Raw genomic sequence first — 16,882 nt, forward strand, 5'->3', positions numbered from 1 at the left:
ATGTGACGTCACTTCCTGTGCAACACCCCGCTAAGCGGAAATGCACGAGCAAGCTTGAAGAAGGAAACAGAAAGGTTTGAAGATACGACATGTCTGAGTTGTCACTGTACCTCACAAACGTCAATGTGTCTCTGGGACAAACTATGGACACAGAGAAGGTAAAGTTTAGGATAATGATTGAGTTACCATGGAAACAAACGTTGTTTTGATCCTGTAGTACAGTCGAGATACACCATTCTACTTCCTTGTTTGTTTTATTGTTGCATAGCGAGAAGCTAGTCACTAGTTAGTTTGTTGATACATACATGTGACGTATTTCATGTTTGACTGTAATGAGTAATGTAATCCAATTGCATTATATTAACATTTCCTTATAAATTCGCCTATTAAATTGCATATAATGCCAAATATCACGTAATTATGGTTTGTATGCTTTACGTTTGTTATTTTATTAATGATTCCATCTGTAATGTGTGTTTGTATGACAATTGCATTCATTCTTAATGAAATGGTAATTTATGTATAAAATAACAAGTTGATTGTAAAACGAAAACATGTCATGGTAATGTCTCTCCATTATAAAGCACTTTGAATTACCTTTGTTTATGTTTTAAATAAATAAACATGCCTTGCCTGTTATTGGTTTAGAGCGCTACTGTGGTAAAGGATTTCGAAAATGTGGAACTTGGAGATCTTGGAAAGAAGCGGACAAAGGTTCCTCGCAGAACAATCTACTTTGCCAGTGGTGAAACCATGGAGGAATACAGTACAGATGAGGAAGAAGAGGAGGAGACAAGCCAAAAGAGCACTCAGTTGAGTCCAGTTGATACTGTAAGTAGCTATAAATTATAATTTGTTCATTATTCATTTGCATTTTTTAAACAATCAAGCATTTAGTGAGTATGCTTCTCTCATTTTAGTCAAAATTGACTTGGGGTCCTTATTTCTGGTTCCAAATGTGGAGGGTGGCCACCTCTACTATCTCAGGTAATTCAATATTGAGATAAAGAATTTAAACTCTGTCAAATCTATAGTATTCAATACTATACAATCATATGGGATTTATGTTATAACATACATTTTCAGTGAGAACTTTGATTGTCCTTATGATTGTGTTTTTCAATCTCTCAGTTTGTGACTATCTTGGTGAAAGAATGGCATCACTGCTGGGAATCACCTCACCAAAATATCAATATGCAATTGATGAATACTACAGGATGAGGAAGGAGGTACATGCACTATACAAGTTAATATTTATTTTTACGAATGCTAGACAAATTACTGTTGGTGCAGCTAACAAACTTACGTTGATAGGAAGAAGAAGAGGAGGAGGAAAACCATCTCTCTGAGGAGGCGGAGCGTCGTTTTGATGAGCATCTCGGTCAGGAGAACCAACAGCCAAAAATTGAGCAACCAGAAGCAACTGCTTCTTTTGTGAATGTGACCTTTGAACTCGAACAAGAATCTCATACACAATCTGATGCCAACAAATTGCCTGCCCCTATTCCCTCCTAAAATACTGTATAATTGTTTGAGCATTTCAAACTTTTTTACAGTTTTACCATATGTAGGTACACGTTTTGCTTTTTTCAGCGTACCTGAAGTTGGCGTTTGAATATGAAGGTAACATGTTGTTTATGCTTTGCTGACAGAAGGTCTTGCTTGAATGCAAACCTTATTTAACATTTCATAAAGCCATACACCGATCTTTCAATACATAAGTAATCACTACAATGATTCTTTGTACATTTTGCAATTCAAAACACTATATCAGCTGCATGGATCACCGATCTCCAAGGTGCTGTCGATACTAGGAATTAGTTATTATATTTAACATTTTTCTGTGTTTGTTTTGATGTTTTGAGTTGCTGAAAGTAGTTTAAGTGGTCATACGTGAACCACTTTCTCTTTATTAGGTCATATAATTGTTATTTTTCTAACAAAATACCCCTGTTATTATGGACACGATATTTTTGTGTTGTGCACATTGAGGAGTTAAATCTCTCTCTTGAAAACACAAAAGCATTTTATTTTGAAAAATTGTATAATTTATTTGTCATCAATATTTTTTATTACACAAGTGAAAATATACCTACTTTTATATATCGTAGGTCAAATAAAATACAATTCTTTTTGTACATAATAATACTTAATAAACATTTCAATTTACAACCAAGCTATTCTGTATAATCCTCTTGTGAGAATGTTTTCATGTCCAGAGCAGCACGGTTGGTCCCGAAGTACAATTACTTCAATGTAAGAAATGATGTCATGTGTCATCTAAATCAGCTGTGTTGCTGTCACTGTCATTGGCCACCAGCACCTCTCTGTTCTCATAAGTCCAAAATCCATTGAGATCAATAAGAATACTCGAGACTGTATCACCCTGTCCACTATTCACTAGGTCCTGTAGAGTGATTTTATATGGATCCTTGGGCTTTACCATATCAAAGATTTCATCCTGTAGGCATAAAAACACAAATCATGATTGCACCAACTTCTTGCTTATAATTCTGAATTCTCCAAGTGATGGCATGTAACATACAGTCTTATATAAGAGCAAAAAGCTTTGTACCTTAACATCCTGAAAGGAAACTGGCTCCTGTCCATGGATTTTCATCTGTTCCTGAATAGCCTGAGTTGCATAAAAACTTGCATTCAAACTTCAAAATATTTAATGTGATTTTATCTAGCATACACGGCCTATGAGTGATTATAATAAAAAAGTAACAGAATTGATACGGACTAAAACAGAAAATCATAATTTTCAGCTATAGACCACTGTTACATCTTGTGATTTAATGATTATTTAAAAAAAAACTATTTAAAAAATGGCCGTCAAATGTACCTGCAATTACATAATCACCCCATATCTTAAATCCTTTCCAAACATTTTCCTTACCCTGAAAAAGAAATTGAGGGCAAAAACATTGAGGTATCCTTTGTTTTCCATGTCCAGCAGTTTGAAAATATACTGAAGCGCTGCAGGCTCTTTTCTGTTCTCTAGAGCCAGCACAAAGTCTAGATAGGTCTTATAGTCCTAAATGAAATGTGAGAAATGTTTTTAGATTAGAAATAATTGACTCTACGAAAAATCATGTGATTAAGTCTGATGCTTTTACCATTTCGCCATCATAGGTTAAGCACTCCTGGTAGACACGGTCTAGGAAAACGCCAGTAAGAGTTCCTGTGCCGTACCGAGACAGCTCTTCCTTACTGAGCATTCCATTATGATCCTTATCCAGGTTAAGGTACTGACCTATAAACAGGAAAATCAGGTTACCTGTACCATCAACTAACAGATACAGGGTTCCCACACCTTAGTTAACTTTAAATTCAAGGACTTTCCAGGTCCAATACCCTTAAATTTAAGGACTAAATGTGGGGACACATTTCAAGTGAGAGCAAGGTTACATTGTGTTACTTTTAAAGATATATTGTTACAGTTCCCTTTCGAGGGAACTTGCACTGCATTACTGGGGTGACACTTTGGGGACGTCTCCGGGTGTAAGTGCGTCTGAATGTGTATATCAAATTCAACTAATGGGGAGGCTTAACAACAAAGACAGGTTGACGCGGGAGCCAGGAAGTATATCGCTATCTGAAATATCGCCAAAGACAGCGTTACAGAGATGCAGAAAGTATGGCAAGGGAGATGCAGTTCCTCGTTCCCTTACATACGTAACCAGAGACATTTTCATGTGTCAAACACAACTATGCAAAAAAGCATTTTGGTATCAATCAACATTCGCATGCAGAATATATAAGCATTTAAAGTGAACAGTTTAGCATGTGTGCTTAAAAAGTCTAGAATTTTTATGATCCTACACTACACAGGGAATAATATGGATTTTTTTCCATAACACTTGCATAAAATAGATTCAAGCACTCTCAATAACCTGTAACTATGTATTTATATTTTCAAAATATCCCAGGGCCTTGAATTCCCCCCCCCAGATTCACAAACTTTTAAAAATTTTAAGGACCCGTGGGAACCCTGCAGATGGCATGATAATTATTTTATTGCTATGCGAAATTTAGGTGAAGGAAGATAGAAACATAATTCTTTTAAGTTGTGGGCTAGATGGATTTTTTAATTAGTAATAGAATATGTTACAATAAATTTACAAAATCATATTTCAATGTCATCTGCCATATCAAACCTGTACATAACATTGATCAGTAATGAGAGAATTTCGTAGGAATACCATAAACTCGAAGGGCGGAAGGCGCAGAAAACCAATTGGACTCCTGACTCTCCTTTGAAAGCTCCTCATCTCTAAGCTGAAAATTAAAACATAATATTAGCTTGATCTTGCACGCTCATCAGACATCAAAACTAGACTATGCAGGTTTACTTGAGCCAAAATGTATAAACTACCTCAAGTAGATCATCCAAGAAACTGCAAGCCAGGATGTCCTGAATTTTTATTTTTCCTACAAACCAGACATAAGAATTTAAACTTAAGCATGTAAATTATCTTTGTCATTACACTTTTTTTCAAATGCTGACATTTTAACCCCTGTCACAGGCCCACATGTGGGCCCAAATTGTTTATGTAACTTAAACCGATAATAGCCAATTCAAAAACTAAAATTATCTTGACAAAATTTATCTTTGGAAATCTCTAAGAATGTATTTTTTATATTTCATCACCATTTTGAGAAATGATACTAATTAATGTCTTTGTGTCAGTTTATTGTTTAAAATGGTCCGCAAATGTGCGTTTCATATATGCACCACATGACCTTGCGACATCATTACGCAATTACGTGAGGTCGCACTGGCTCGTCACACATCCGGAGGAAGATAAGAAGTTGTGGTTTAAAAGTGCATATTTTTATTTTTCTTGCCGAAAATGACAATTGTTTCACTAGATAAGACCCTTATTCCTCGTTTGGGATTGTTTAGAGTCCTTTGGAACTGCAATTTTAAACTGCATTAAAACTGTTGGGGTCCATTAAAATGAGAAAAATCCTGGAACGTTTTCCTCAAAAAACATATTTTTTTCACCACTGAACAAAGAAAGACATCAACATTTTGGATGACATGGTGGTGAGTAAATTATCTGGATTTTTTTTAAGAAAATGGACTAATCCTTAATCCTTAATATCTTATTAAACATCTTGACAACCTATATATCATTGAAAAGCTCATTATTTACATAATTCAAAACTTTTTTGCAGTAATAATAATTCAGTGACAGTATTGTATTAACAGCAAACCAATGACACCTAGTGGCTTTTGTTGGTAAAACCACTGAAAGTGTGAAAAAATTTTTTTGTGATTTAAATTTAAAATTTGGAAACTTTTGGGCATTTTTTTTCTATAATTCTATAAAATATATACTTAATTGGATTATTTTATTTATTAAAAATCAATTAAACTGCTATAACTATTATTTATTTAATATTACTACATGATACTTACCAGTGTGCAGTGGATCAAGAAAGAAGAAGAACTTGCGGACAGCCGTGCAAACATAAAACGAATAGAAGGATTTTTCCAAGCCATCCAGTTGTGGTAGAGTAGGAATCAACTCTAGAATGTAGTTTTCCAAATCCTGCACAAAAACACAGGCATACAGTGTTTACATTTTAAATAATACAGCTACTGATATGTGCCTTTGCGGATTTCTGATGTTAGAATATGATTACTTACAGATTCACGGAGATAACCCTGACCAGCTACATCATAGAGGCTCAAACCAATCCTGGTCTGGTGCAGCCACACTACCAGAAGAAAAGCAGATTAATTATTGAATCATCTATACAGTACAACCGAATTACTGTGTTCAGTTTTAACAAAAGACTTTCTATAATAATTACCCGACCTCATACAATGAAAATGCAGTGAGATCAGCATTGACAAAGCTATAACTACCTTTTCTCATGACATAGTTGAAGAACTGCATTATAGATATTCGCCCATATGGATCATTATGAAGCAGTTTGGCGTAGACTCTGGCTGTGAAAAAAAGCCTAAAGGGAATGAAGATTGAGAAAGAAAGATCTCACTAATTTTTAAGCAAGTTAGAATATATTTATATATTTACGCATTAGACTGATTTAAAATATTTGATCTACATATTTTTTTAAATAATGCACTTACTTGCATTTTGCACCTGCTTTTTCTCCAACCTTGAGAAAACTCTCATAACTGATCATGGCCTCATCGCCGGCCGTAGGTGGCACTTGATGTTTATCAAGCAGAAACCAAAGGTTCTGCAAAAGGGATAACATTGCATTACGAAAAAATACCACTTCAACAAAGACAAGCTAGTAAACCAAAGCAGCTTTTTAAAACTATAACACATGTTTAGTAAAATCTCTCTTACTTGTAACTCCTCATTGTCGAGAAGCTCACGGCTCTTCCTCTGAAGAAACACGGCCCTCGACTCTTCTCTGAGCTTCTGCAGCAGGACTTCATCTTCTGCAGGAAGCTGCCATGAAATATTGTAAAAAAAAAAAAAACTCTTTTTATGATGTCTTTTGGACAGGTTATGATCAATAAATGTGAATGTATAATTTGTTATACAATTTAATAAACAGCAACCACTGACACTACACTGTACATTCTTATTACTAAAGAGATCTGAAACAACTCACTCTGTAGTAGAAGCGTGGGATGTGTCTTAACGAATTGCCTTCACTTTGACCCCCTTTCCATTCTGTGTAATACTTGGTAAAAAGTTTGGTTTCCTCCGCTGTCTTCTCTTCGTTTGTCCTGTTATCTGATCCGACATCAAGAGTGATTTTTACACACATCATACACAAGCCTCTTTTATTTATATTCATTATAGTCTCAACCGTAATGACTTGGTTGGTAGTAACATATACTTAAACTGGTTTTATTTATGTTTTTTTACCAGAAAGCAAACACTAAGAAAGCTTACTGTCATCTCCCCACATATTATATACTATCTGTAGATATGCACAGATGTATCGCCACTAGGGCTGTGCAAAAATATCGATACAGCTAACTATCGTGATAGTTAGCTGTATCGATAGTGTATCGGTATTTCGATCTCGACTATCGATATTTTAAAACTCATCAAATCCCTCTGTGTGCGTCAAACGATCCCCTCCGCCGCTGCTGTAGTTGTCACTGTCTAGTTGTCTGCCATATACGGCCATTCGGCCAATGTCTCAGAAGTTAGAGGGAGTGAGAAATGGCAGAATATTTAAAAACACCTGCAGCTTTCAAAGAGCTGCAGGTGTTCAGCTCTATTTTTATACATTTTTGATAAAAAAAGAAAAAGTATTCCAATGTATCACAACATGCAACGTATTGTATTGTATCGTGATACACTGTATCATGGCCCATGTATCGTAAAAAAAAACCTGATATAATAAACCGATATTTTACTAATTTAAGTTCTATTACTAACGTTTTTCTCTGGGTGAAATTAATAAATAGTAGAACTGGGGCTGGGTATCGATTCAGATGTTCCAGATCGATTCGATTTCGATTCACAAGCTATCAAATCGATCCGATTCCGATTCTCGGTTCGAATTTTATTAAACTCTTTTATTTTAGGTACACTTGGGTACATTATTACACCAGGTTTAAAAAAAAAACGATTAATCAAAAAATCTATTTTTTTGCCCAGCCCTGAGTAGAACACATGCTTTAAAATGCTGTAAATCATGTCAGTGATATCGGTATAAGCCAATAGTTTCCTATAATAATTTGTCAAAATCCTATTGGTGCATCCGTGGTCAGCAATTTTTATAATGAATTTTTTAAATAATTTTTGCAGCAGGCATTTGTAAAAGGGGTACGTATGTGAAGTCTTAGCTCAAAATACCATGTAGATAATTTATTATAGCATGTTAAAATTGCCACTTTGTAGGTGTGGGCAAAATGTGCCTTTTTGGGTGTGTCCTTTAAATGCAAATGAGCTGATGAAATGCAAACACTAATCACAATGATGGCGGTTTGTTGAAATTGAAACTCAATTGTGCTGTCAATTATTTATTTTCTTTCTGTCTGCACTAAACGGCAGTGCCGTGAATGGATAGTGCAGATTAAGGGGCGGTATTATTATAATAAGATCCCCTTCTGACATCACAAGGGGAGCCAAATTTCAATTCCCTAATTTTTCACATGCTTAAAGAGAATGGTTGACCAAAACTAAGTTACTGGGTTGTTCTTTTTCACATTTTCTAGGTTGATATAGAAGTGCTGGGGACCCAATTATAGCACTTAAACATGAAAAAATCAGATTTTCATGGTATGCCCTATTTAACTGTTTTATTTGTAGTAAGTAACCATAGTTTGGTTCATGGCAGTTTAACACAGACATAAATAAGACTTCTGCCCTGACTGTCCTACTAAATTTGATTTACTTCAGTTAGCCTAACTAACCACCGTAAATTCATTGATTAAATCTTAAATGATCAATTCAGTCTTTTTGACTTAATCGTGTCCACTAACTGACAATCCACGGTTACATTTCACTAAAACAGCGAACGTTAGTCAGCACGTTATAACTTTAACGTTACCTTTGTTCGAGTCGAGTCGTCGTTTTAGTAAATCCTTCCAATGTGCAGTCTTGTCGTTGGCCATAACTTTATTTCATTATACTATTTATTTTAAATTAAATGTATTTAGGATAATGCACTCAAAAATATGGTTTAGTTAGCGTTGTGTTTACGTTTCCTAGCAAGAGAGTGACGTGCAGGCGCGGTGACGTCATCAGGAAGCGACCGCAGGAGCTTGAATGGCTGCTCACACTGACATTTTAGATCTAACGTTAATAACTTTTATACGATCGTGTAAGTTATTTGTCTTTGTTTAAATTGTCGATACGTTTATTTACAAATTGAAGGTTTAAACAGAATAACGATAATTAAATGATATCTGTATATAATCTATTATAATGTCTGATTAAAGTACATAATGACATTTATTTATCAAATAAGTAACTGAAAATGTTTCTTCATATTTGTTAGTTTTGTGGAAAAAAACTTGTATAATGTCCCAATAACTAACTGCACTATTCTGCTAGTGGCTTGTGTTTTTGTAAGCCATTCAGTCACTTATTGCTTATTATACAAATAATTATTTATATGAAGGTTTAATAAGGATTTAGTGGGTGTGTAAAAATCAACCAGGGCAATGGGGTCTCTTGCTATGTTAAAATCAGGGACTTGTGTGAAGCATTTTTGCACATGGGTTGGCAGCCCTATATTCATCCGACCTGCTTTTGCTTGTTCTCCAAAATATAACATCCTGCATTCTGTCCGATTTATCACTGAGCCAAAGTTTTACTGCACAAAAGGAGATAAACAAGCACAATCGTACAGCAGAATACCTAAAGAGAGAGGTTTCACTGCTAGAGCAAGACCTGCATTCCCCAATTCAGTATTCACAGCTGGCACAGCCAAAAGAACAGCTGAATATCTGAAAAAGCGAGCTGGGGAGGATCCCGAGGAACTGTCGAATAATACATCTGTGAGAGGCAGAGGGTCTTTAAAGGTCACCCTCCCTGATCATCCACTGACCACATCTGAATGGGCAAAACTGAAAGAGACCTCCACTAAACCTGAGCGTTTCGCAAAACAAATGATGGAGGGCCTTCTAGCAGCCAGAGCAGATGTCAACATTGCCAAATCTCTCTTGTCCTACGAGGCCCAAGATAAAGGCACCCTGCCCTACGAACTCCTTTTGAGGTACCTCACGCTGTGTGTCATGGGTGGGCATCAATCAGAGGTATTTGACACTTATGACATCATGAGGTCTTGCTTTAAGACGCTCGACACCGGAGCCTCCTCTCTGTTTATTAAAGGTTTCAGTCAAACAGAACGCTGGAGGGAGGCGCTTGTCGTGTTGGAGGGTATGAAAAAGGCCCTCTTGCCGTCTCCAGGTAACTATGGTGATGCCATCGCTGGGGCGGCTCTTCACGGTGACATTGACACAAGCTGGATGCTATACACTGAGCTTCTGGAGCAAGGTCTCGTTCCACATCAAGATACCTGGCAGTGCTTATTTCAGAGCGGTGTCAGTCATCGTGGACAGGAAGACAAGCTCTTTTCTATCCTGACATATATGAGAGATAATCAGATCTACCCAGAGGAACCATTGGTTAAAACTATCAAAGCATGGTTTGAGAGGTAGGCTTTTGTTTTTTTTATCATGGTTTTCTGTTTTTTAGATCTTTATTTTAACAGTCTTTTATATCCATCTGCACAGTTTACCGGATCAAAAATGGAGTGGAAGATTCTCATCCGTGACCACCAGGTATGCATTTATATTTTTTAAGATGCATGATGTTTCCGAATAAAATTCTGCCTCCCAGTGGCAAGGAAAAATCTGTATGATGCCACAGTACAGGAGTGGGGTTAATAACGGCCCTAATGTGGATCTTGGAATGAGGGAAGCTAGGAGTGGGTGAAAAGAATCCGGTCTCTTTACAACTCTTGTTAGTTAGTTAGTTTATTTATTTAGATGTTAAATTATTTTTTGATCGAAATGTCTTGCGTTTCAGTGGAGAATGCCAACATTGCAAGACATCGCTGGAATCTATTCAGCTGACTGAGGAAGAGTATGCACAGTTGAAGGACAGAGTAATGAAGGATGTGATCGAGGGAAGGGACATCTTCAACAAGACCACTCCAGAGGTCTGTCTCTTACATCTCTTTAAAGAATATTAAAGGGACACTCCACTTTTTTTTTGAAAATATCTAATTTTTCAGCTCCCCTAGAGTTAAATATTTGATTTTTACCTTTTTGGAATCCATTCAGCTGATCTCGGGTCTGGCTGTAACACTTTTAGGATAGCTTAGCACAACTTGACACTGTAGTTACATTGTGTACTAAGACCGACAGAAAATTAAAAGTTGCAATTTTCTAGGCACATATGGCTATGAACTATACTCTCATTCTGACGTAATAATCAAGGACATTACGCAGCAGCCGAAAATAGTCCCCTTGGTAACATTCATGTTATTATTTTTGGGCACTGCATAATATCATTGCACCTCCGGCAGCCATGTTACGGCAGCAAAGTCCTTGATTATTACGCCAGAATGAGAGTTTAGTTCCTAGCCATATCTGCCTAGAAAATTGCAACTTTATTTTTCCGTCGGTCTTAGTACACGATGTAACTACAGAAGAGTCAAGTTTTAAATAGGAAAAATATCCAAACTCTTTGGGTTATTTTTGAGAGCGATGCTGGTGGTCTAATCGGATTCAGTGGATTGTGCTGAGCTATGCTGGAGGTGCTAGCGCCAGACCCGGAGATCGTCTGAATGGATTTTAAAAAGGTTAAAATCAAATGTTTTACTCTAGGGGAGCTGGTAAATGAGCATATTTTCAAAAAGCGTCTCTAAAGTGTCTCTTTAAGAATAATTCAGCGCAAAATGAACATAAGCTCATATTTTACTCACTCAAGCCTTCCCATGTATATATGACTTTCTTTAATCATCCAAACACAGTCAAAGTTATATCAAATAATATCCTGGCTCTTTTTTAGCTTTATAATCGCATTTGATAGTGATTTATCGTCGAAGATCCAAAAAGATCATTCATCCATCAAAAACGAATCCATACAGTTATTAAATGTCTTTGAGGTGAAACGATGGGTTTTTGCAAGGAAACATTTATATTTCAAACTTTACACAGGGTTCCTATGGGTCATGGAATTTCTGGAATCTCATGGAATTTTTGAAGGTCTTTCCAGACATTGAGAGTCAGGAAATTTTCTATTTTTATGTCATGAAATATCAGGGTTTTTTGTTTGTTGCTTTAAATTTTAATTTCCATTTATCAAAATGTAATCCGCTTGTTAACTTGTGATGTAAGGAATACCATTTCCGGGTCCAAGCCTTCGGTGACTACAATTTAAACAGCTGTTTACTGGCACTTTTTTATTCATTTTAGGAATTTAAGCAAAATTTTTATGGTGTACACTACATTATCAAGGCTCAAGGCATTCCGGACATAGGTCATGAAAATTCCGCTTTTTATTCAGGGAATTTGACATTTGACTTAGAATGGGAACCCTGTTTACAATCTATGATTAAACAACGCATGCTCCCAGGAGAGTTGAGGTCAGGCAGTTTCATCTCAGAAAATATTTAATAACTGTATATGAATTAGTTTTAAATGGATGGATGGATGCACTTTGTGGAACTTTAAAAATGGGGCACTATCCAGTGCTATTAAAGCTGAAAAGTCAGGAAATTATTTAATATAACTCAGATTGTGTTTGGCTGAAAGAAGAAAGCCATATACACCTGTAATGGCTTAAAGATGAGTAAAATATGAGCTAATTTTCAGTTTTGGGTTTACTACAAGCATGTCACACTTTATACCTTAAAGGGATAGTTCACCCAAAAATTTAAATTCTGTCACAGCTGATTTTACCATTGACTTCCATAGTAGGAAAAACAAATACGATGGAATTCAATGGGTACCGTCAACTATGTGCTTGCCATCATTTATCAAAATATATTTTTTATCATTTAATACAATACTTCAAAAATATTTGTTTTCCTACTATGGAAGTCAATGGTTACAAGCAGTTGTATGCTTACCATCATTTATCAAAATATCTTCTTTGTGTTCATCAGAGAAAGTAAATTCATACAGGTTTAGAACAAAAAATTATAACAGAAATTTTATTTTTGGGTGAACTATCCCTTTAAACATGGCAATTGATTTTTCTTTTTGGCTCCACTAGATGGCGATAGTGTCTTAAACACCATATATTCAACTGCACATATTTATTATTACCATATACACTGTATCATACTTGATTAACATAAATGATTAAATTTTTATTAAAACATGGAGTAGTTTATTTTGCACAAAATCAAATATGTGGAGAATAACAATATTTGAACGCGTAATACATGCCGACCTGAATAAGCTATTTTAAAAATACTTTAATACATTTTCCAACTGGAAATGTAAAATAATTGAATTACATGAACATTAAAATGATTTGTGTGATCTGTTTCTGTGTACGACCAAACTGGCAGCAAGCTGCAACTACAAACGCATGGTTGGGTAGCCATCCAAAATTAGATGTTCCATGCAGTTTTGAGTTCCCTTATATTTGGAGTCTACCCCTGAATTGGATGATGTTGTTGTCTGGAGAGCTGCTTTTTCTGGCCGTGGGGTCTATAGATGTCAAAAGCATGTGATCCTGTCCAGTTCCACATTTAGATATGATGTAGGGGCTTTCCAACACATGTTTCTTCTTCATGTGTCTGCGGGTCCCCCAGTTTAGAAAGCTCACGCATGCTCTCCAACCAACGGCAGAAGGTCACAAGGCGATCAGCTCCCCTGAATTTCCATTTACCAGAGAGAACAGTCACGTCTGTCCGCGAACGCACTGGAAATGCATTCAATTATACCTCTTGGAATAATAAAGTACTCAGCATAGCCATAAACAGTCTCTGATTTGGTCTTGCACATGATTGATTCTGAGGCGCAGCTATTTCTGGTGCGCATGTGTGCTGTCGTAAAACGGCACAATGGGCTTTTACATTTTAAACCTCAGATGTCGTTCACATGAGTGACCCTGGAAAGTCCCTGCTTGCTTCTGTCTGCAGCTCTGCATGGACTTCAGCTCACCACCATCAATGCAGCAACGCTTTATGAAGTGAAACCAACGCAGGCCAGATAAACACCCGCGCTCAACGCTCTGCAGAAGTGTTTAACAGCCCCTGGCTTTATATGCGATCAGGTTGCACTTCAAAGCACATAAAATGTGGCACTTTAGGGTGCATGACATAAATGCCACGTAGTGAGATCCAAGTGGCAAACTTTGTTTTTTGATAAGTGTTTTGTCACAGCTAAACTATTTATGGGGCGTTTGTGCACGGTTGCACAGACAAGGCTTAAAGACTCATCATTTTCTCACTCTCATGTTGTTATAAACCTGTATACAGTTCTTTTTTTTTAAACAAGACATTCACTTACATAGTACTCTAGTCCCAGACTAAAATGCATGAGCTGTCAACAACTTGCATTGACGTAACATCTTAAAGGAAAACACCACCATTTTTTAATATTTTACTATGTTCTTACCTCAACTTAGACGAATGAATACATACCTATCTTTTTACAATACTTGCACTTAATCTTTGTACATCGCGTTGTGAATGTGTTATCATTCAGCCTAGCCCCATTCATTCCTTAGGATCCAAACAGGGATGAATTTAGAAGCCACCAAACACTTCCATGTTTTCCCTATTTAAAGACCGTTACATGAGTAGTTACACGAGTAAGTATGGTGGCACTAAATAAAACTTTAGTTTGGAGCCATAGGAATGAATGGGACTAGGTTAAATGCTAACACGTTCACGAAGCGATGTACAAAGATTAAAAGTACATGCATTGAAAAAAGAAAGGTATGTATTAATTTAAACATGAGTAGTTACACAAGTAAGTATGGTGGCACAAAATAAAACTTTTGTTTGGAGCCATAGGAATGAATGGGGCTAGGCTAAATGCTAACACATTCACCAAGTGCTGTACAAAGATTAAAAGTGCATGTATTGAAAAAAATAGGTATGTATTAATTCATACATGAGTAGTTACACAAGTATGGTGGCACAAAATAAATCTTTTTTTTTTTGAGCCGTAGGAATGAATAGGGCTAGGCTAAATGCTAACACATTCACGAAGCGCTGTACAAAGATTAAAAGTGCACGCATTGAAAAAAAGATAGGTATGTATTCATTTATACATGAGTAGTTACACAAGTAAGTATGGTGGCACAAAATAAAACTTTAGTTTTGAGCCATAGGAATGAATAGGGCTAGGCTAAATGCTAACACATTCACGAAGCGCTGTACAAAGATTAAAAGTGCACGCATTGAAAAAAAGATAGGTATGTATTCATTTATACATGAGTAGTTACACAAGTAAGTATGGTGGCACAAAATAAAACTTTAGTTTTGAGCCATAGGAATGAATGGGGCTAGGCTAAATGCTAACACATTCACGAAGCGCTGTACAGAGATTAAAGTGCATACATTGAAAAAAGATAGATGTGTATTAATTCATCTCAGTTGCGGTAAGAACATAGTAAAATATTGAAAAATGGTGGTGTTTTCCTTTAAAATATATAATTGCTGTTGTTTTGTCTTAAGATGCACACGCACTAGTGATGCAAAATCACATTATTTAAATGTCATAATTTAACTAAGACTTATCCTGGCTTAATCTAAGCCTAAGTCTGTGAAGCCCCTAAAGGAACAAATTTAAATGCATATGCAAATGCATCTAAATATATTTGCATTATTTTTATCAATGACTCTTTTAGACTTATTGAGCATGGAAGCGGTCAGGGGATTTTTTTAATGTGCTCAGACTTTTCATGCACGATATCTATGTTAACATCGTGCAGGTCACCGCATCAAAAGTCCCTTCTTTTTTAGTTTTTTACATTCATTTCATTCATTTGCTGCTTGAACTTAAGGAAGCCTGTTTTTCCCGTTTTGGAACATCTAAATTCATCCTAACAAGGAAAAGTATAGGCTATAGTACCTGCCAGATGCCTTTTCAGTAAAATCTCCTGTGGGGCACGGTGTGGTTTCCACAAACTCCAACGCTTTTTTCTCTGTCTATTTTTGTCTACCTGTATTAAATTGGAATTTTACACTTCAAATAAATGCAAGCACCTTTGGAATTTAAGAAATCGTTTTAGTTTAATGTACAGTTCAAGTGTATTACACATTTAAAATCACTTCAGTGTGTTTTGATGTACAAAGCCATTATGTACAAAGTACACAGTACTGTAGTCACTATCAGATCTAGACGAAACCTGTTTTAAACGTGCGCACACCCATCGTAGGTACACAAAGTTCTGCATGATAAACTGGCACTGCGTACACGTGACCTCTTGACACCATTGGGGAATTCCCAAGGCTGCTGTTCCCATTCAATTCAATCTTGGCTACGAGTGGAGGCCGATCATAACAAAAACACAGTAAAGATAAACTCGCTTCGTAAATGTATTTTTCTGCATTGTTAAAGCAAGGTATCATAAATAAAGCATGTTGTTTCGATTTATTTCATCTCATGCTGGGATTGCTAATCTTATCCAGGGCTTGAAGTTGTACAATCCAGCCGCTAACCCCCACTAAAACCAAGAAGGAATTCCCCAAATATTCAGGCCCCTTCCCTCCCCCTTCCAGCGGCCATTCTTGGCTTTCATTTCTCCCCCACTCGCTAGCACACAGACGTAAAATTAACTTTTAAGAGTTACAGACAACAAGTAAACGTCATTGAATTCAATCTGACTTTTCATGTGATCCGAAAGCGAACACATTTGAAAGAATGTTAACCCTATCGTTTTCTATATAATGAAACTGAATGAGGACTGAGGCTGTTAGTCAACAACAACCTTTTTTGGTTGTGCTGTATCTCACAAAATAAAGTCATACGTGTTTGCAATAACAAAAGTTGCTCACCCTGTACTCATCCTAGTAATGCAAATTTTTGTAATTTTTGGGTGAACAGTGCCTTTAAATAGATTTCTTATTAATTTATATTACGCATTTGTCAGATGCCTCTAAGCGACTTAGTGTGTATACATTTTTTATCGCATTTATGTTCCCTGGATTCGAACTAGTGCTGCCTCACGATTAATCGTGACTTATCGTTTGCAGAATAAAAGTTTTGGTTAACATAATATAAATATATAATAAATATAAACATTTTTTATATAAATATATTTTTTTCTTAAAATTATACATGTATGTGTGTGTATTTATATAAAAATAATTATTATACACAGTACACACATATATTATGTAAACAAAAACTTTTATTCTGCAAACAATTCGTTGCAACTAATCGTGAGGCAGCACTAATAAATATTTATTATATAAATATATTTTTTTCTTAAAATGATACATG

The 16,882-nt window shown here is 36.0% G+C and overlaps 3 protein-coding genes across 3 annotated transcripts in view; 2 read left to right on the forward strand and 1 right to left on the reverse strand.

The window, feature by feature from the left end:
• fam177a1 (family with sequence similarity 177 member A1) lies at positions 1-2,176 on the forward strand. Its single transcript, XM_055172174.2, has 5 exons — positions 1-158; positions 649-831; positions 921-987; positions 1,132-1,229; positions 1,315-2,176. The coding sequence occupies exons 1-5, from the start codon at positions 90-92 to the stop codon at positions 1,513-1,515; spliced, it is 618 nt and encodes a 205-aa protein (XP_055028149.2). The 5' UTR covers positions 1-89; the 3' UTR covers positions 1,516-2,176.
• ppp2r3c (protein phosphatase 2, regulatory subunit B'', gamma) lies at positions 2,026-8,716 on the reverse strand. The gene is made up of 13 exons (XM_055172173.2): positions 8,509-8,716; positions 6,610-6,734; positions 6,339-6,443; positions 6,113-6,225; positions 5,885-5,982; positions 5,663-5,733; positions 5,432-5,564; positions 4,382-4,437; positions 4,209-4,284; positions 3,123-3,259; positions 2,903-3,040; positions 2,576-2,635; positions 2,026-2,461 (listed from the first exon to the last, which is right to left on the reverse strand). The coding sequence occupies exons 1-13, from the start codon at positions 8,570-8,572 to the stop codon at positions 2,270-2,272; spliced, it is 1,368 nt and encodes a 455-aa protein (XP_055028148.2). The 5' UTR covers positions 8,573-8,716; the 3' UTR covers positions 2,026-2,269.
• Positions 8,717-16,882, forward strand: part of prorp (protein only RNase P catalytic subunit) — a 21,422-nt gene continuing 13,256 nt past the window's right edge. Inside the window, exons 1-3 of the mRNA XM_055172172.2 lie at positions 8,717-10,119; positions 10,199-10,246; positions 10,494-10,626. Of these exons, the coding sequence (XP_055028147.2) occupies positions 9,125-10,119; positions 10,199-10,246; positions 10,494-10,626 (1,176 nt within the window). The 5' untranslated portion in view covers positions 8,717-9,124. The remainder of the gene's footprint in view (positions 10,120-10,198; positions 10,247-10,493; positions 10,627-16,882) is intronic.

Source organism: Misgurnus anguillicaudatus, chromosome 7 (assembly GCF_027580225.2).
Source record: "Misgurnus anguillicaudatus chromosome 7, ASM2758022v2, whole genome shotgun sequence".
In the NCBI taxonomy this organism is placed as follows: domain Eukaryota; kingdom Metazoa; phylum Chordata; class Actinopteri; order Cypriniformes; family Cobitidae; genus Misgurnus; species Misgurnus anguillicaudatus.